The 21,286-nt window shown below is 35.7% G+C and overlaps 1 protein-coding gene across 1 annotated transcript in view; it reads right to left on the bottom strand.

The window, feature by feature from the left end:
• The window catches only part of LOC306847898 (transmembrane protein 132D-like), a 41,113-nt gene extending 21,424 nt beyond the window's left edge, over positions 1-19,689 (bottom strand). Inside the window, exons 1-2 of the mRNA XM_079382130.1 lie at positions 18,990-19,689; positions 7,351-8,260 (exon numbers count right to left, since the gene is read on the bottom strand). Coding sequence (XP_079238256.1) covers positions 7,351-8,260; positions 18,990-19,062 — 983 coding nt within the window. The 5' untranslated portion in view covers positions 19,063-19,689. The remainder of the gene's footprint in view (positions 1-7,350; positions 8,261-18,989) is intronic.
• Between the last annotated feature and the right edge of the window lie 1,597 nt (positions 19,690-21,286).

The raw sequence follows: 21,286 nt of genomic DNA, 5'->3' as shown, positions 1-21,286 counted from the left end.
CTGAGCAGCAGTTTATCTTTCCTTCCTCACAACCTCCTAATTTATGACCAACTGTAATGCAACTATGACATGTGTCACTTCCTGCGTGATAAAATATGAGTATGACTACAGGTGAAATGTATTATGGTGATTCCTAACGGGCCTCCTGACAGATTTATATGTGACGAAATTCAGATGAGGAGGAGAAGCTACTTTTCATAAGGCTTGATTGGGTGAAGCGTTCGCAATGATTGATCCCTGTGTGATTTAGAAACCAAAATACAGAGCTGAGAATGCTGACTACTGATTTCAGTAACATCAAATACATCATTCATGGAAATAATAAATTGATGGCTGTACACATCACTTTACATACCAATTTACTAATCTAATATTAGCATAACCTTGTAAAAAATAATTTAGCTTAGGCCGTAAATAATATACTTTCAAACAATATACATAATTGTGAACTGAATATACCTATAAACTAAAGAAATTACACTTAATTGCATGTTAAGTCCAATTAAATGAAAATGTATCATAGTTAAAATTGACATAAAATTCAATTAGTTGAAATTTAGTAGGATGTAACAATAACTTCATATGTAATTTCATAATTTACATAACTTTTACTGTTGTTAAAATACAGTAAAATGTATGGCCTAATGTACTGACAAGCACTTATGGAAAACTAAAATACACTTAAATGTAATAATGTAATTTCTTTTGAAGCAGTTTTTCATGTATTTAAATATATTGATTAAGGTGCAGTTTTCTACATTTATACAATATATTACATTTATACAATATAGAAATATATTTACTTAATATAATTCTGAATAACACACTGCAGTTAAAATTATAATCAAATACTTTACATGTGCCTTATTATGTTAGTCAACACGTCAAAAATTACAGTATAATGTCAGTGTGCTTCTTTAAAAGTGCATAAAGCATGACCAAAAACTATTAAACATTATGATTTACTGTAATATGTATTTTAAGGTAAACTTTTAATTTGACAGTATTACACAGTGCACTTTTTAAAAGTCTATTTATAAACATAACCATGAAAGTGAACTCTCTTTAAAGGGATAGTTCACTCAAAACTATGGAAGTCAATGGCTCCCAGCAACTGTTTGGTTACCAACATTTTTCAAAATATTTTCTTTCATGTTCAACAGAAGAAAGGAACTCATACAGGTTTGGAATGACTCGAGGGTGAGTAAATTATGGCAGCTTTCAATACAATTAAGTACACTTCTTTTACACAGTAGTCAGCCATTTATCCATCGTTTCGTCTGTCTCAAACGTTAGGTCCACCATTTTGAGAAGATAATAATAATAATTCATTACATTTATATAGTGCTTTTCTAGACACTCAAAGCGCTTCACATTGTGAGGGGGATCTCCTCGTCCACAACCAGTGTACAGCATCCACCTGGATGAAGCGACGGCAGCCATAGTGTGCCAGAACGCCCACACCAGCTTTGGTGGAGAAGAGACAGAATGATGAAGCCAATCAATAGATATGGGGATGGTTAGGAGGCCATAATGGTCAGAGGACAAATGGAAAATTTGGCCAGGATGCCAAGGTCACACCTCTACTCTTTTCAAATAACATCCTGGGATTTTTAATAAGCACAGAGAGTCAGGACCTCAGTTTAACATCTCATCCGAAGGACGGTGCTTGTTGACAGTATAGCGTCCCCATCACTATACTGGGGTGCTTGGACCCACACAGAACACAGGGTGAGCACCCCCTCATGGCCTCACTTCCAGCAACAACCTAGCGCAGGAGGTCTCTCCATCCAGGTACTGATCAGGCTCAACCCTGCTTAGCTTCAGTGGGCAACCAGTCTTGGGCTACAAGGTGATATGGCTGCCGGCCAAAAAAGCAAATAAAAAAATTTAAAAGATAGCAAAAAAGAATAAGCATGGTCATGTCTGACTCTAGATTCACACTTCATACTGAAACATCCTGAGGAGAGGCTATGATAACAACAGCAACAGCAACAACATTAAAACAAATCCTTCAGCCCCAATACTAATGATATATTTTTCATTTCTACATTTTTATCATCAATAAAGCCACCAGGGGGATATCACAGCATGATATATCAAACCTCACCAAAGCTACAGTTTCTCTCAGTCGCTTTGGTACATTTCTCAGATCAGAAATGAAATTCTCAAAACTACCTGTTCAATCGTCACATCATCGTGTCACTTGTGCACATCAAAAAAGCAGTTTCTCATTTCTTTGAACAAGTTGCAAATGTTTTGGTACATCCATGCAAATGATTATGTACAATTCTCTGCTGTTTCCTACATTGTCAATTGCTTGTCATGTTGATCAAAATGTATTATAATGGGTCTCTGTTGAATAGTCTCACCCCCCACAACATTTAGGCATTAGTTCATAGCATAAGTCTTTACATGCAAAATGGTTGAACAAGTTGTCATAATATTTCAAGCATATTTCTATACATTTCTATTAGACTTTTTTTCTAAATATGTCCTGAACTGGTAAATTGCTCCCAGGTGAATCTTGACTTTCTCTAACGAAGGTGCATCTCATGAACCATCGTATAGTGATATACAGCACAGTAAGTGTGACCTTTACACATTTGCTATGGCTGTAGAAATGATGCAATATGTGCTGTATACATTTGATGTAACTGTATCTTGGCCAAAATGAAAATGCATGTAATTCATAAAACTCATTTTGTGTCTTCTGGATATAGCGTATAATGGAACTGGAAGCAAGTGAACCACCGCACAGCTTCATCTACATGGATGAGGCTGGCTTCAACCTAACAAAACGCAGAAGGCCTGGTCGAAACATCATCGGCCACAGAGCTACAGTTGATGTGCATACAATACAGAGTGTCTTGTCACCTTTTTAGACACTCTCTACAGGGATCTCATCCCTGAGCAAGAGAGGGGTCAGATTGAAGATGACCTGCCAAAGTACGTAATAGTTTGGGACAATGTCAGTATCCATCACTCCAACATCATCAGGCAATGGTTTGCAGCCCACAACAGGATGCTGATGGAGTTCCTCTCATCCTACTCTCCATTCCATAACCCCATTGAGGAATTTTTCTCAGCATGGAGATGGAAAGTATATGATCGGCAGCCACATACACAGATGACCTTCTGGCTGCCATGGATGCAGCGTGTGATGACATCACAGCAGATGCCTGCAGAGGCTGGATAAGACACTCTTTCCAAGATTCTTTCCACGCTGCATCGCAAGAGAAGATATTTGTTGTGATGTGGATGAGAATTTGTGGCCCAACAGACAGGAACGTCAGGAGGTGTAGGAAGACTGCACTGTAATTCCTACAGCACTGCATGTACAGTTTTCCCTAAGGAGATTGTCCTACGTTCACATTTCTTTTTTTGTTCTTTTTCTTTGTGCTACGCAGTGCTGTCTTTTCCTTTCTGTATCGCAATGACATGGTCTGTCAACAAATTACAGTACAAACAGTAAAAGCGTAAATCTGAATCTTGTCCAGTCTCTAGCAATCATACTCCCACATACACTAAGGTGTAACCTACAATTTACAATAATTGTCATCAAAACTGTAGCCATAGTTTACATCAGAACATCCCTCCAGAGTACACTGTTATATTGGCAACATGACTAGGCAATTTGACTGTCTTATCCGTACACAAGAACTTGTCATTCTGATGGCACTGACATGTTCATTGACAGATATTTATTTGTGAGAGATGAACTAAGTATTTTCAGCAAGACACTGGCTTTTGCAGGTAATCCATGGTGTTTTGCTATTTGTACGAGTTGTTTTGAGAAATGCACTTACTGTTTTGCAAATGTCAAGGATGATTCGAGAAATGTACCAAAGCGACTGAGAAACATCTCAATATCTCAATGCTTCAAGGGCAACTGAGCAATTGTTCATAATTTGATAATAGTTCCAGTTAATTAAACATATCTTTTGACTGTCTGGAACCTTTTTTAAATGTATTAATGGATAACACAAAAAATTTAATCATGTTTATGTGTAAATGCTTTGGGATTACAGAATAAATCAGGCAAGAGAAGAGAAGGCATGTCTCTTGGGGCATGTCTCAGTTGTCCTCAGTGGGTTTGCAGTGATTGATGAGAGCTGTACAGAGAGCTGGTTGTGGACGGACTTAGATTTAATGCGATAGTGATTAAAGGGATAGTTCACCCAAAAATGAAAATTTGATGTTTATCTGCTTACCCCAAGGGCATTCAAGCTGTAGGTGACTTTGTTTCTTCAGTAGAACACAAACAATTAATTTTTTTAACTCAAGCCGTTGCAGTCTGTCAGTCATAAAATGTCAGTCAATGGCTCTCACGACTTTGAGAGAGAAAAAAAAACATACAAAACCAAATTAAACACTGCGGCTTGTGACGATACATTGAGGTCTAAATACACAAAATGATCGGTCTGTGCAAGAAACTGAACAGTAGTTATATAGTTTTTTACCTCATTCACACAACAGCCGGTGCGTTACGCATCTTCTTCTTCTTCTTGCTTTATGGCAGATCGCACATTTTATGACTGACTGCAACGGTTTGAGTTAAAAATCTTCGTTTGTGTTCTACTGAAGAAACAAAGTCACCTACATCTTGGATGCCCTTGGGGTAAGCAGAAAAACATCAAATTTTCATTTTTGGGTGAACTATCCCTTTAAGTGACAAGAGCAACAGGGCTTAAAGAAAGAGAGATGGTATATCAGAAAAAAAAGGCTCAAACACGCTCATGCAGGGGTAGATGAAGAAATGTGCTTCTGAGAGGACTGAACTTCACCTGGTGCTACATTAAAGGGACAGTTCACCCAAAAATGAAAATTCTGTCATTAATTACTCACCCTCATGTCGTTCCAAACCTGTAAGACCTTTGTTCATCTTTGGAACATAAATTAAGATATTTTTGATGAATTCTGACAGCTCTCTGACACTTCCATAGACAGCAATGTAATTACCATGATCAAGGTGTAGTAACGTAGCAAGGACATCGGTCAAATAATCCATGTGACATCAGGGGTTCAACCGTGATTTTACCAAGCTATAAGATTACGTTTTGTGCACAAAGAAAAAATTAAAACAACTTTATTCAACAATTTGTCTCCTCTGCGTCACCATGCCGCCGTTTTGGAGAGTATCACATACGTAAACAACGTACATACTGTTCTGTGTCAGCTGTGCTACGCGGATACGTTGTTTTCGTTCAGATCAAAGAGTAAAATAAAGCACAATGTAGAAAAACGTATTCACGTGGGTCAGAGAGGTGTCAGAATTCATCAAATATATTTTAACTTGTGTTACGAAGATGTTCTTATGGGTTTGGAACGACATGAGGGTGAGTAATTAATGACAGAATTTTCATTTTTGGGTGAACTATCCCTTTAAGAATGAAGAGGATTAGGAGGAGGAGTAGTCAAGGACAGCAGGTCCAGCTGTCCTTTAAGACCCTAATAACACAGATACAACCTGAAATGTGAATATAAAATGGTCCACACATGAGAAAAGTGAACATAATATGATCATAAATAACAAGTACAGCAGCATTACAGAGAGACCATAGCTTTCAAAAAACACAATATAGAAAGTCTACAACTGGCATCTTAAATCTCCTCAGTCTTTTTAAGCTCTTTTATTTAATTTTCTGAGATTTCCCACATTTTTCAATGCTGAAATCCACTGCATTACAAGCTCTTTCACATCTCAAATGTATTTCTCAGTTATTTTTTTTTACATTTTTAGACAATTTTTAGACATCATAACAACATATTATTTTTACTGTTCTATGATGAATATATTTTTTAATTTCTGAATTAAAATTAAAATTTAAGGTTGAAGAGACAAAGTCAGAATATCAGCATGTTACAACCCTGCTTAGATCATCACCATCACATAAGCTTAAATGTCTTAATAATTTAGTAATATTTGAAAAATAATTGTCCTCCAAACTGAAGCCAGGGTAATCAGATCACCAATTTTCTAAAAAATATCAGATAATTTTACTAGATGGCAAGTCGGGTTTTCAAACTGAGTAACCTCACTTCCATTCTGTTGTTCATGGTGAAAGAAACACGTTAATCTAAATAATTTTATTTCCACGCCCAGAGAACATTTGCAATCAAACACAAACTTCAGTTCTACAAAGGTAACTTGGTAACACTTTATTTTGATGGTCCCTTTTGAACATTCTGTTGACACCAAGTAATGTTGCAACTACATGTCAACTAACTCTCAGTAGAGTATTAGAAGACTGTCTGCTTCATATCTGCTAACTCTTTATTGTGATGGTCTCCCAACAGACCTTCTACTGACTATAAGTAACTTTGCAAGTACATGTCAACTTATTCTAACCCTAACCCTACCAGTCTACTAATACACTACTAACACTCTAATGAGAGTTAGTAGAAATCTACGTGCAATGTCACTTATAGTCAACAGAATGTGTTAAAGGGACCATCAAAATAAAGTGAAACCGCAGATTCTGATAGTACACTTAATTACAAACTCTATTCCAAAACCGTTTTGCACACTTTTACAGAATGGCCGAGTCTAAACTAGTTATAACCCAGATGCAAAACATGATGGGTAATTGGTGGTGATACTTTTTATTTGATGCTTATACCACTTCAAATTTCAGTGTTCATTTATCTTTAGTGTAACTAATTAAGTTATAAAAAAATTGTATAAATGTACTATAAAACATAGGTCTTGGTTAAACGATTTCTGGTTCTAAATTATGCTTTTTAATACAGCACAACAATGAATGTGCAGCCAAAGAATTCGGAAAGCAAGAGAGGCAAAGAAAATGTGTTTGTTGCACAGTATGTCTTTGCATATAATCTGAGGGATTAAACATGCATATTTTTTCAGCCATATACAGTAGCTAGATGCTCAAATCTGCACAATGAGCTTTACAGAATATGTTCCCTGACTTGATGACCCCAGAGTTCTGCAGTCAGAATAACAGCTCAGAATATCATTGAATGTTATCATGAAATGTCTTTCTCCACTCCACACTGATAATCTGCACTGCTTCCAGAATAGATGATAACATTACTGGTATTTTCAGGAAAATGCACAATCCATTAAATCTTGTTTCCAGTTTATTGGTATGTTTCTCATAAAGCATTAAAACAGTGGTGAGGCATTCCTCAAGTTCATAAGAGCAGAGCACCGAGCCAGCAATAGCAAGGTTGTGGGTTTGATTCCCAGGAAATGCATGAACTGCTAAAATGTAAACCTTGATTGCAATATAAGTCGCTTTGCTTAAAAGTGTTTGCAAATACATGTTTTTTTTTCTGCTTATCGTAAAAATATTCAGAAGTCAAAGTTCTCTGCATGAGACTTACCTGAGGGAGAAAGTATCCAGGTTGGCTGAGCTCCTCACATACACATAAAAGGAGGCAATATCAGTTTTCTTAAGTGGTTTTGAGGAGGTCTGGATGACCACAGCCTCTCTCAGTCTGAGCACTGACACTGGCATGGCCCCTTGTTTGACCTGCAGGAGCCGAACGCTCCCGATCCTCTGCATGGGGGTCACAGGCATGTACTCAGTTTGAGGCTGACCAGCATTTCCATCACCCATATCCCACCTCTTGCCCTCCTCCACGCTGGCTGTGCATGAGCCGTAGGCGCTGGGTCGGGCCTGATAATACAGCTCCACAGGATTCCCCTGGCTCGGCCCTTGTCTTTCCCGACTGGAACTGCCTTCAATTGGGCTGAACCAACCTGCAGGAAGGTCAACCTCTGCCATGCAGGTCCCATGCTCATTTCTGATGACACAGGAGCCCCGAACCTCCTGGGTTTGCCAGAAGGCATACACAGTCACGCAAGGCAGCTCATCTTTCGTTCCTTTCTCCTCTCCTCTGTCCCAGTCTCTCCCAGCCACGTAGAACAGGACTCGCACTTTGGGAGAAGACGAGTAGACCCATCGGGTCAGGACAAAGGACTGGACTTTCCAGTTGAGGGTGAAAACCTTTGGTGAGGGCCGGAATAACTGCACTGACTGCACTAAGTCCAGGGGAATCTCCCGTTTGGTAGAGAGTGGGCCATAGCTGGCATTGATAACTGGGAGACGTCCCGTTTGGAGCATAACAAACGGCTGCGTGTGGCTCTTCATGCTGGAATTTTGCATGATGTCCTGTCCAGCCTCTTTTAATAGAAAGTAGTCAGCATCCCATACCTGGTAAGTTACAGGAAGGAACAACGGATAAGGGGAGGAGGATTTGGTGGCATCAGAGATCTCCTGGCTGTCCAGCTCTGCAGGAGAAATAAGACACAAATGAAAAAAGAGAGAAATAAGGTGTAATGTTGTCTTCATGGCACACAATGGGTCTGTATAGTCCTGTGCACCACCAAAATGTTTCTTCGATTTTTTGTTTTGGATGTTGCTTACGTCCATACAACAATGGAAACCCCCAATCTCGGAAGCTAAGCAACGTTTGGCCTGGTAAGTTCTTGGATGGGAAGCTGCCTTAAATAACAGGTGTTGAAAGTCCCTGCCTTGGCCTGAGATGCTGGGATAGGCTTCAAGCAGGTTGGAGAATGGATGGATGGATGAATGTTTTGGGTGTTGGTGATGGCTATGGTTTTCTCACATTTGGTTATATTTATTAATGATGAAAAACATTGCTGTATTATATTAATACTACTTTCAATTGTATGACTTTTGTCCCGTCATATCACATAAACTGGCCCCAAAAATTATTTTTACATTTTATGACACTTAAAACACTTAGAAATGTGTATCATAGTAACATGTTGTCTGGCATGAAAATATTTAGAATATCTCAATTTAAATCTCCTAGCATGTCAAATTCACACAACATTGATTGTTTTGGGTGAAATTTAGCAATTTTCTAATCTTCTAATCATTTGAAATATATTCATTTTTCAACATTTTTTTATTGTAATGTTATTTACACAGCTGAGCTCATTCAGTAAAATATAAACAATTTACTATAAATTATTTTTAATGTATCCTTAATGTGACTTTATACAGTATACAAAAATAGAATTCATTTAGTCATATAGCACTCAAAACATAATTAAAAAAAACCTCTGATCATATGAGCACAATAAAATAGTTGTTAGAGTGTTTCCACTGCGAGACTGGGCTAGTTTTCTTGATCTTTCATATTTATCTCAAAAATTATATGGTTAAAAAATCTAATAAAATGTACTGTATGAAGACCAGATGGTATAATGAGGATTGTCAAAGGCAGTATTGTCTATAATATTTCAATGACACATAAGTGGCAGACAAGCACTGTCAAATGTTTGTTATTTCATAATGTGTATGTATGAAATAAAGATAGCATTAACAATGTCCTGGTCTCATACCACATATGGAAATATTACATTTTATTAGGATCAAAAACCCAAATGTAAATTTGATATATTGCATCCAATGCTGCCTACTTTTCACCAACCCCATCTTCAACCACTTTCATCTTATGGGCACAATATCAATTCAATATTCTAGCAGATTCGTCAAAAACTCCAACAGACTGGTAAACTCAAAAGCTGAGGTCCAACATTAAGTGTATTGTGTGCCAGTAAAAAAAAAAAAAATACAAAATAAATTATAATAATAACAAGGATGAGCTCAAAAGAGAAGGCATACAATTCCTGGAAGTAATTTTAAAATAAAGCAGACTGAGTGGTAGGGTCATGTAGTCATTACAGTAAAAGGCCATGACTTAAACTAATCTCAAACTGAACTCATGGCACATGACATTTTTACATTTTATGACACTTAAATCACACTTAGAAATGTGTATCATAGTATGTTGTCTGGCATGAAAATATTTAGAATCCCTCAATTTAAATCTCCTAGCATGTCAAATTCACATAACATTGAGCACAAATGACCATTTTTTTGTTGTAATGTTATTTACACAGCTGAGCTCATTCGGTAAAATATAAACAATTTACTATAAATTATTTTTAATGTATACTTAATGTGACTTTATACAGTATACAAAAATGGAATTCATTTAGTCATATAGCACTCAAAACTTAATTAAAAAAACATCTGATCATATGAAAACAATAAAATAGTGTTTCCACTGCGAGACTGGGCTAGTTTTCCTGATCTTTCATATTTATCTCAAAAAAGATATGGTTAAAAAATCAAATAAAATGTACTGTATGAAGACCAGATGGTATAATGAGCAGCAGATTCATTACAGTGAAAGGCCATGACTTAAACTAATCTCAAACTGAACTCATGGCACATGACAACCCTAAACTCACAGCAGAAGCAGCACATGCAACAGAAAAAAAGATCATTCTGAAATGGATAACATTCTGCCTGGTTGACATTGTGATTTAAATTATTCTCTTTCTGTGCTTTGCAGAGTTGTGGGAAAAAAAAGTAAACGTGAACCCTTTGAATTCACTTGGGCTTCTTGCATGGATTGGTCAAAAATAGTATATTGAATTCAAGCTACAATATAAACAACTCATTTAAACATTCACAGTGCAGAAAGGTATGTGACTACGCTCTTCTGTGAAACACAAAAAATACATTTTGAAGAATGCTTTTGAGCATGGTGCCCAAAACAACACTGAAACTCGTATGGAACAATTGATACAATTGTTTTTTTTGTCCCACATAAGAAAGTCATACAGGTTTGAAATGACATTAGGGTGAGTAATTTTTCTATTTGATGTTAAGCCCTTTAACTGAAAATTAGATCAGTTTTCATGATCAGTACTGTAAATCCCACAGCCCACAACATTTGAATTTCAGATCCACGCCTGCTACAAAGGAAAAAAAGAAATATCACCCACAATAATATTTGTGTAATCGAGGCTCCAGAAAAACATATATACACAAAAATTCTTTCATTGCCACAAACATTTTTTTTTTCCATTTCTTTATCAATTTCACACCCATAAAGGAAATACTACTACTTGAGAAATAGCTGAGTCTGTTTTTGTGCATAAATGTTTAAATACTGAATTTATCTGTAAGGAAATGTCGAAATATCTAAGCAGATGATGTGTTTTTTATTTGTTAGAGAAATGACGTGTCTTTGTGGTGAGTGGTTTGCCTCTGATGTTTTACATTTGTGTGACATTCTGTAATTTTGTACAGTTGGCTTGGAGTGCAGAGTTCATGTAAGGGTCGCTGTGATAGCCATCAGCAGGACCAGATGCATTAGCATTAGCAGTTTTGCAGGTCAAGAGGTCAGCATCCATGCTCCATCTCCATTTCAGCAGATCACATAAGATAACATCTGGCTGGATTCAGCTCTAAACCCGTAGGTATGATGGGCTAATAAGCCTGCTAGCCACACTGGGGAAAACAGTGTTAAGGATGCGCGCTAAACACTGAGATAAATGTTAAGTTATGTTTAATATGTATTTAGATACTGATATGCTCAGTATGCTTACTGTGCATGTTTAATATATAGATATATATATATGGGCAATTACATGAGAGCATTTAAAAAAAAAAACACAAAGTGATAAATAGCATGACTACACATAGGAAAAAAAATATTGATTTTCCTAAACTCAGGAGACTTAGATGATATTCTCATATATCTCTCATTTTAGTATCAACAGCATTTCAGATGTTTCTCCTAAAATTCCTATTAGGAATAGACACAAATGAGACATGAGCATGTTTTGAGAAAAAAAAAAAGAAAGAATGTGGTGGAAGAAACAGAATATCTCTTCATTGTCTTGCTGCAATCTCTATCAAGACTCCATTATAGGAATATTGTATTGCTCAAACCCATGCTGTCTGAGGTGCAGTTGTTCCTTCACGTCAATGTGCTGCCCACAAGGCTATGGCTCTGACAGAGGCTACTCTATGCTCAGGACACTAAGGGGTGATTCTCTTATCTCATTGAGATATCAGCTTTGTTTTAAGATGTCTTTTAAGTTTCGTTTTAGGAGAAACATTAAACTTTTACTAATATTGTAAATACTAATATCATTTAATATAATTTAATCATTTAAATAGTATTAAACATTTCAGATATCAAGAGCTACTACCTTAAACTAGTTAAATTTTTTTAAATTAGCTACTAGTTTACATTTTTTTTATTATCTACAGTGTCCAACAAACACACTAGAAAGGACTTAAGTGCAAGATGTTTGAATAAGAAAAATACCTTTTTTTAAACAAATGTAAGACTAGTGTACCAGTGCTTGGCCTGGGTTTGATCCCACCTTTTGCCAAACTTTTTTTTCTCCCTTTTCAAATCTCGTATCGCATCGAAAAGGCATTTTTTTCAATAAAAATTAAGGAAATAATCAAAAAGTTGAAAATAAAGTATCGGGTAGGGTTAGGGTAGGTGTAGGGAGGGCTTTATTGTACCAATAAGGTGGCATCCTTATTGTTTTAAATTAAAATTATAATTTACACTCAGTACATTATTATTGCATACTGCTTTTTTTGCTACAATACTGAGGTGCAGATAATTGCCACTATTTGCAACAAGTAGTATACATAGCACAAAATCCAGCTATTTTCACTTAGTGTAAATACGTTAGCTGCTATCGCTATTTGACAGAACTATGTCAAATTTACCGTCACTCCCATAGACACTGTATTAGAAACACCCTCACATTTGCGTTAAGTTTTTTTGTATTCTGATTCAAAGGTAATATAATACAGAGTACAGTGTTGTAAATGTACATGCATGTATATTTTAGGCAGTAGCTATTTGCACTGTGTAAATAGCGATAGAGGCTATTTAACTAAGAGCAATATAGTAATAGATGCTATTTACACTAAGTGCAAATACCTATTTACACTAAGTGGAAATAGCTGGATTTTGTGCTATGTATACTACTTGTTGCAAATAGTGGCAATTATCTGCACCTCAGTATTGTAGTAAAAAAAGCAGTATGCAATAATAATGTACTGAATGTAAATTATAATTTTAATTAAAATGGATGCCACCTTATTGGTACAATAAAGCCCTCCCTACACATACCCTAACCCTACCCGATACTTTATTTTCAACTTTTTGATTATTTCCTTAATTTTTATTGAAAAAAATGCCTTTCCGATGCGATACGAGATTTGAAAAGGGAGAAAAAAAGTTTGACAAAAGGTGGGATCGAACCCAGACCGATCGCGTCCAAAAACACAATAACACACAATCTACTATCTGCACCACTGGAGCTGATGCTTCAAATGACTCTGCTGTTGTTCTTCTCGTTCTTCCTGTACATCTTGATTGACAGATGTCTCATCCATACCTACCTCTTCCGGTTTGTCTGATTTGTCAGTGTGTTTTCTGACTTGTTGATTTGTTTTCGGATTTTTGATTTCTGAATTGTTTTTTTGTTTTTTTAGATTTGCATTTACGTTTGTAATTTGTTATTTTGTTTTCAGAATCGTGATTTGTTTTGCACTTCTTGGCCACCGTACATTTTTGCATGTAAGTAAATTTAGGTTATGGTTTCCTTTTTAAATTATTGTGCAATAAAACACTGAAACAACTTCAAAAAAATAAATAAATAAGATCTCTTTAACATTTCAAATATTTCTCCTAGACAGAAATAAATTTACTTTAAGATTGAATGGAAACTTTTGCTTGAGCCTCCTGCTTCTCAAACTTGTCTCCTGAGAAAAAAAACACTCTCACACTGGTCTCTTTTAAAGCTTTACAAGAGATCTGAACAACATCACACACTGTGCTCAGATTTTTCTCCTACACTAAAGACTCGAGAACTCTCACATTTGTCTCCTCTAAATTTCAGAAGTGATCTGAATAACAATGCCTAAATATGAGCTCAAACATTTCTACCATATTTCTACCGTATTAATAATCAAATTAGTCAATTAATAATCAAGACTGAATCATAAGCCATTTATATGCCTTTCAGAAAAGAAAGCTCCAGGCTTACATTTCTGTAAATCAGTTTTAATTAAGACATCGGGTACGTTACTATTTACAATTAAATGATGTGCCTATACATTGTTCTTTAAAAATCACATATTATCCTTATTTCTGCATAATTTCTCTCTCAATATAGCCTTTAACTCTAAATGTATGATCTCCTCCCCCCTTAATTTAGCGCCTTTCAAGTAACTGACTTGATGCACACTTTGTAAAGTTGTTGAAATCTCTACTAAAACTTTCCAGGAGACAAATATAAGACTCCCAGTTTATTTAACTAAAGAGAAAAAAATCTAAGCACAGTGTGTGATGTTGTTGAGATCTCTAATCTAAATTTATGAGAGATCCAGAGTTTCTAGCTAAGGAGAAATGTCTGAGCATAGTGTGTGATGTTGCTGAGATCTCTTTTAAAGCTTTATAAGAGAGCTGTGTGAGAGTGTTAGAGTTTTTGTCTCAGGAGACAAGTTTGAGAAGCAGGAGACACAAGCAAAAATCTCCATTCAATCTTAAAGTAACCTAATTTCTGTCTAGGATAAATATTTGAGATGTTAAAGAGATCTCCCTCTTGATTTTTCTTTCCTATGGGTACGGCAGGACAAAAGGTTGTCACTGCCATATAGAGAGGTCAAGCAGAGATAAATAATACTATTTTGATTTAAAACATCGGAGACAAACCACTTAAAAATTTTCATCCATGCATTATCTCTCAATCCACCATAAAGCATTCTGCTGACTGTATCCTTTCCGCAAAATGGTTTTAACAGCAAATTGGCCTTATTGATGTACTGTACTAAATCAGGGCTTCTAAGCTGGTTTTGCTTAAGGAGCCACAGTTTACATCTAAAATCAACTGGTGACTCAAGACAATACTAAAATTGCAGCAAAAATGTCTTTAAAATGTTCTTGACATATATGATTATTATTGTTTATTATTTTTAAGTCAATAATTACAAACAACAACTATACATGATTATGATTAATAGTATTTTATTATTTGCATTTAGTCTCTCTGTATTAGATGTTTACTGGTGGTTTGGAACAACCTGAATAAAAATAAAAATAAAAAATAAACTCTTGAGTAGTTTTAAAAACGTTGAAAAAAATCACCACGCTGTGAGAATACAGTAAAAAGATTCAGAGGACTACAAACAGTTTATCTGACAGCACAGATGTGCATCCTCTTGAGACACATCAACAGTTGCCTCTCTTCTTCCAAATACCTCAGATTTCTTTGAATAAAAATGGAAATGACACACTTTCTTGCTATGACATTTTAACACCCCCATTCTCACCTTATGATTAAAAAAATAAGAAAAAACTATTCACATTTTTAATTAACACTTTGACACAATCAGTTACTTTATGGTAAATAAATACTATTTCAAATTTACATTTTGCAAGCCATTTAGAGATCATCTATGAGTTTCCAATACATCATTTTTTATCAAACATGGTAAAGCAGGCAAATTAAGCAAATGCAATCCATTGCAATGAGATTCAGTGCATCAGTTACAGTACGATTTATGCTTCAGGATGAACAAGCACAGATGGCAGAGTAGAGGCCATTCTCACTGACCAATTGGGGACTTGATGCTGGATAAATTTCATATTGATGACATAAATATAATATTATGACAGCTGTTAGTATATAGTAGATCCTTTCTGTGATTATACTACATTATTATATTGTCAACAAGCAAGCTTGCTCACTACCTTGTGAGTCTGCACTAACCTTTATAAATACATCCTTAATGCCAAATGTCACCACATTAAATCCTAAGCAGGTGATTTAAGGGCATCCTACTGACAAAGACTTGAAATGGAGCTCCGATGGTGTCGAAGAAATCTCATAAAGATTGTTAACAGTATTTCAATAGACAATATTAAAATGAATGTAAATACATATGACTGCAAATGACCATATGGCACATATAAAGTAATCTGATATCAGTCTAACCTGTTACATCCTAAACAAATATGCCTTGTTGTACTTGGGTATGAACATTTAGCGAGGCATCATACTGGGTCTATACTGAATGCAATCAAGGCTTTTGATATATTTTCCTTAATTCTCTCTTTTCCATCATCAATATTCATCATGCACATTTTGACTGCTTGATCTTTTAAAACAAACATAATATTCTGCACTGAATGCATTTAAGTGAATCTGTTGCACTGCACAACACTACTGATGAGCTGAACAAACAGTGCTCATGTAATATGATGCTTTTGCTTTATATATAGTATATATAAAATCTTGCTTTATAATTTACATATACAGTGCCCTCCACTAATATTGACACCCTTGGTAAATATGAGCAAAGGCGGCTGTGAAAATAAATCTGCATTGTTGATCTTTTTTATCTTTCATTCAAACAATTTACAAAAATGTTTAACTTTCATTGAAGTAAAACAATTGAAATGCCGCGAAAATCTTTTGGTGAAATAAATGTTTTTCTCCAATACATGTTGGCCACAATTATTGGCACCCCTAGAAATTCTTATGAGTAAAATATCTCTGAAGTATATTTCCATTTTTTAAACTAAAAAAAGTGACTAGGCGCATTAAATTGTCCAGCTATGACTTCCTGTTCCACAGGATTATAAATATAAGGAACACAAAGGCCAAATTCCCTTAATCATCCATCACAAGGAGTAAAACCAAAGAATATAGTTCTGATGTGCAGAACAAGATTGTTGAGCTTCACAAAATAGAAAGTGGCTGTAAGAAAAAAGCTAAAGCATTGAAAATTCCCATTTCCACCATCAGGGCAATAATTGAAATGTTCCAATCAACTAAAAATGTTACAAATCTGCCTGGAAGAGGACATGTGTCTATATCGTCCTAATGCACCGTGAGGAGGAGAGTTTGAGTGGCTAAAGACTCTCCAAGGACCACAGCTGGAGAATTGCAGAGATTAGTTGAGTCTTGGGGTCAGAAAGCCTAAAAAAAATATCAAACAAGCCCCTACATCACCACATGTTGTTCGGGAGGGTTTCAAGGACAATTCTCCTCACTCATCCAAAAACAAACTCCAGCATGTTCAGTTGTCAGACACGACTGGAACTTCAAATGGCACTGGCTTCTATGGTCAGATGAAACTAAAAAAATACCTTTTTGGCAGCAAACTCACCAGATAGGTTTAGTACAAACAGGGATAAAAAGTACCCCATGCCCACAATTAAATATACTGCTGGATCTTTAATGTTGTGGGCCTATTTTTCTGGATATTTTGTTCAGATGCATGGCATCATGGATTCTATCAAATACCAACAGATAAAACAATTCTAAATCCGACTGCCTCTGTTAGAAATCTTATAATGGGAAGTGGTTGGATCTTCCATCAGGACAATAATCCAAAACAAACATCAAAATCAACACAAAAATGTGTCACTGAGCACAAAATTAAGCTTGTGCCATGGCCGTCCCAGTCCTCTGACCTGAACCCTATAGAAAATGAGTGGGGTAAACTGAAGAGGAGAAACACCGTCATGGAGCTGTGAATCTGAAGGATCTTGAGAGATTCTGGATGAAGGAATGGTCTCTGATCTCTTATCAGGTGTTCACTAACCTCATCAGGCATTATAGGAGAAAACTCAGAGCTGTTACCCTGGGAAAAGGACGTTGCAATAATTGGGTGCCAATAATTGTGGCCAACATGAACTAGAGAAAGCCTTTATTTCACAATGAGATTGTTTCACCACTTTAAATTGCTTTACTTGAAAGATCAAAAGGAAAAACAATCCAGATTTATTTTCACAGCCGCCTTTGTTCATATTTACCAAGGGTGCCAATATTAGTGGAGGACACTGTATATATTTTTATATGCAAAAACACTTAAACTGAAAATACCACTGAAGACAGAGGACACACACAGCACAGATGTCTCAGCCCCTATGGATGAGTGAAGCTGGAGAAACACTGTTTCTGGGACAGGATGAGCACTAATCCTATCCAGACTATGCCTTGAGAAACAAGCACTCTATGCAAAAAATACTCAGAAAACATTGAGACAAATGAGAGAAATTGGAAACTAAAGAATGAGAAATGAGCAAAGACCTTTGAGGAATGGTTTGGAATTGTTTTGTATCCAATAATGCCAATAAAACCTCCAATAGAGCCTTCCAATAGGAAAATCAGTTTTATAGGGATTTAATCATCACCATACCTTTATCCAGGATGCAAATTAGTTTCTGCAGATAAATACCTTATAGATACAGATAGAATATAACTTCATGTTTATCAGAAAGATTGTGCCCATTCGAGTGCATATGCCAGTGCTGCAATAGAAATCACACATTCCCATATATAAAATTGACCAGTTGCACCAATTGAGTCTCTTTCCTCAGATGATTTGCTTTAACACTAAATGAGTTACTATCAGCATATCAATGACAATGCATGAGAACGTAGTTCAGCTGAAGTCAAGTTCAGTTGTTTTTTGCATGTAAATTTATATTTGACATCTTAAATAAAAGTACTGCTTTTCCTTTGGATATGAAGTATCTTGCCCAGGGCACCAATTGAGCCACAAATGACTCCTCCCAAAAATGGTGTATGATGAATTATTCCCATAAATTTTAAGTAAGGGAAAAAGTTTTTTATTATGATAAATTTAATTATCAGTTCAACCAATTATGTAGGCTATAAATTATGACATTGTTCTACAGTTTTAATAGCTGGATACTGTTTAGTGTACTAAGAGGGGTTTGAACTTTGAGGTGTTTAGGCCACAATTCAGACATCTGATGTGTTTAAAACATCGCATTTTTATGGTAGGTTAGATTTATGAAAGATTACAGTGTGTCAAACCAATAAAATAAGCTTAAAAAAAGGTGTACTGTGTCTCTAATACAAATAAATATATAAAGTATATTATAAAATTTGTGTTCTGTTCTCTGGTCATTAACATGATTAAGATAAATAGCCTGTCTAAAGACTGCATCTTAAGCCTATCATTTATATTTAAAGATGTTTTAAATCTTTCTGCACAGTCATTTTTCAGGTATTACAAACCTCTTACATTGGTCCTAAATACACTATTATACTGTACACAATGCCAAAAACTAAAATATAATGATTTAGATATCTTTTAGACTTTAAGAAATCCACATACCTTGTGTGACAGCCGTGATTATCGTTGCCAGGAATATCTGAAAAATCCGCCATAGGTAAGAATAGACGCTCATTTTGGCCACAGGGGTCGTCTATGATATGTCCCATGAACGTTTTTGAGGTTTCTGAAGCCTAAACAGCAGAGACTGAGCAGCGCGTTTGGTCCGTCAGCATCATGATGGTGTTTTACCTGTGGAGTCTCCACCTGTGCACGCGCTCCTCCTCTGTGTACAGCTGCGCTTCTCAATTATTCATTTAAACTGGAACAGCGGCAAATGAGCCAAAACTACATGTTAAGAAAAGTATAGCCTCAACTGGATATCTAAATGAACGCACAGTTTTCCATTATAATCCAACCTAAGAAAGGTAACATAACAGTTTTCTCTTTTTGATAACTGTCGCTGACTTCATATGCCCTGTTGTGGTCTCGTCCATGCAGAAAGTGTCCTGGCAGCGCCAAACACCACAATCATCTGTACACCCGTCACCCATCACGAGCTCTGGATCCTCGGCAGCTCAGAGCACGAGCGACAGGATTTACAGTGAATTAAACACGAGACAGGCGGTGAGAGTCATGCGATTAACTGCTCAGCGCAGTGCGTATACTACCAAAAAGAGATTAAACATTCTTGTGTTATTCATAATATGTTACATAGAAAATTTGTAGTGCAACTGTGAAATCGCACACGTACAAAAACATCAGAAAGTTTAACTTAAATCACTAAATCTGTCATCAAGTGAGTGATTCTTGGTTGTGGAATGACAGGGACCTCTCGTGGTCATGTTTGAAACTACATTTTTGCGCTGGTTTCTTTTATCAGTATGTGTTTTTTACTCAAATTCAGTTTGCATTTCTTTTGTTTGTAGATAAGGACAGTGAGACACATGGAGAGAAGGAATAGAGAAAGCAAGCATTTACATATCTCAATGAAACTGCTTGTTTCCAATTACTTTATCAACAGAATCTTGTTGAAACCGGTAAATTAATTAACCATAATTCATTATGTGATTCCAGAAGATTCAAAACTATATGTTCTTCATTAAAAATATTACCAAGGGAGAAAAATGTGATTTTAGTCTATATCTTGATTGTAGCCCTTGGTAGTTTTTTTTTTTTTTAGATGTCTCACCTTTGTCCCCCCCAAAAGTCTACATATATGAAATCTACACCACTGGACTGTGTTACAGAAGGTTTGAAAGGCACTTTATTTACTGCAGAATGAGAAAGACTGTTGTTATTTCTGTGTGGTACTTTTGAAGTATAGTAGGCCTATGTGGATTCCTGTCACAAAGTTCTGGAAACTTCTAAAGATTTGATTAAATATTATAAAGAAGATGAGAGACTCTTGCAACCAAACTTCAGTCACTATCTAATTCAGCACAGTAAATCCAAACTAGCATTCTGTAGTATCCTGGAGTAACTACAAGGTGTCATTAATAATGAAGCAGGACTCTGTTATTTTATTTATTTATTTATTTATTGATGCAAATTGTCATTATAAACATTGGACATGTATACTGTATATAGGGTCAAAACAATTCAGAAAAAAATCATATCACTAGTCATAGAACTCTAAACAAATTATAGTGTGGTGCAGTAGCGCTCTTTTAGTGTCATTAAGTTGTTTTACTTGTATCAATCTTTTAAACAAACATGAATATAACAACATAGTTATACAGCCTTACAGCATTTGTATTTACCTATTTATTTGATTTACAATCTCAGATCATCAAAACTGGTAATAAGGAACACATTAAGCAATGAAGTAGGTGAGATGAATGTAGAATGGCAGTTTTACACCATGTGTGTGACAACCCATAAAGAATTTATTTTCAATAGCTCAAAAAAACAAGATTTTGATAACCTTAATAACCAACTGCATTGTCAATTTGCATGTTATTGCAAATAAACTCTGCTCTTAAATCCAGTTGTATAATCTCATGACATAGAACCTCACATAGACATTTTAATGCAAAGCTTTTTTTCCACCATGATACCAATAATTTTTAAGATGACTGAAAGTATGCACAGAACACTATTAAATGCCCAGGGTCATGTAACTGAATTCAGCTATACACATTTTCAGCACTTCTTTTTAGGATTGTAATGCATTTGTGATAAACATAAAATGGCTGAATTAAAAGAGTCAGAACACAATAATGAAATCAGTCAATTAACAGAATATTGCATTATACATTGTTGATGTGACACCTACGTGACAAATCAAAATCACACCAAATGCTCTTTATGTGTTGACGACTGCATTGTTGTAGACCAGCAGTTCCCAAACTGGGGAG

Source organism: Barbus barbus (assembly GCF_936440315.1).
Source record: "Barbus barbus genome assembly, chromosome: 28".
In the NCBI taxonomy this organism is placed as follows: domain Eukaryota; kingdom Metazoa; phylum Chordata; class Actinopteri; order Cypriniformes; family Cyprinidae; genus Barbus; species Barbus barbus.
The sequence above is the reverse complement of the archived record's forward strand: the minus strand, read 5'-3'. Positions and strand labels throughout refer to the sequence as shown.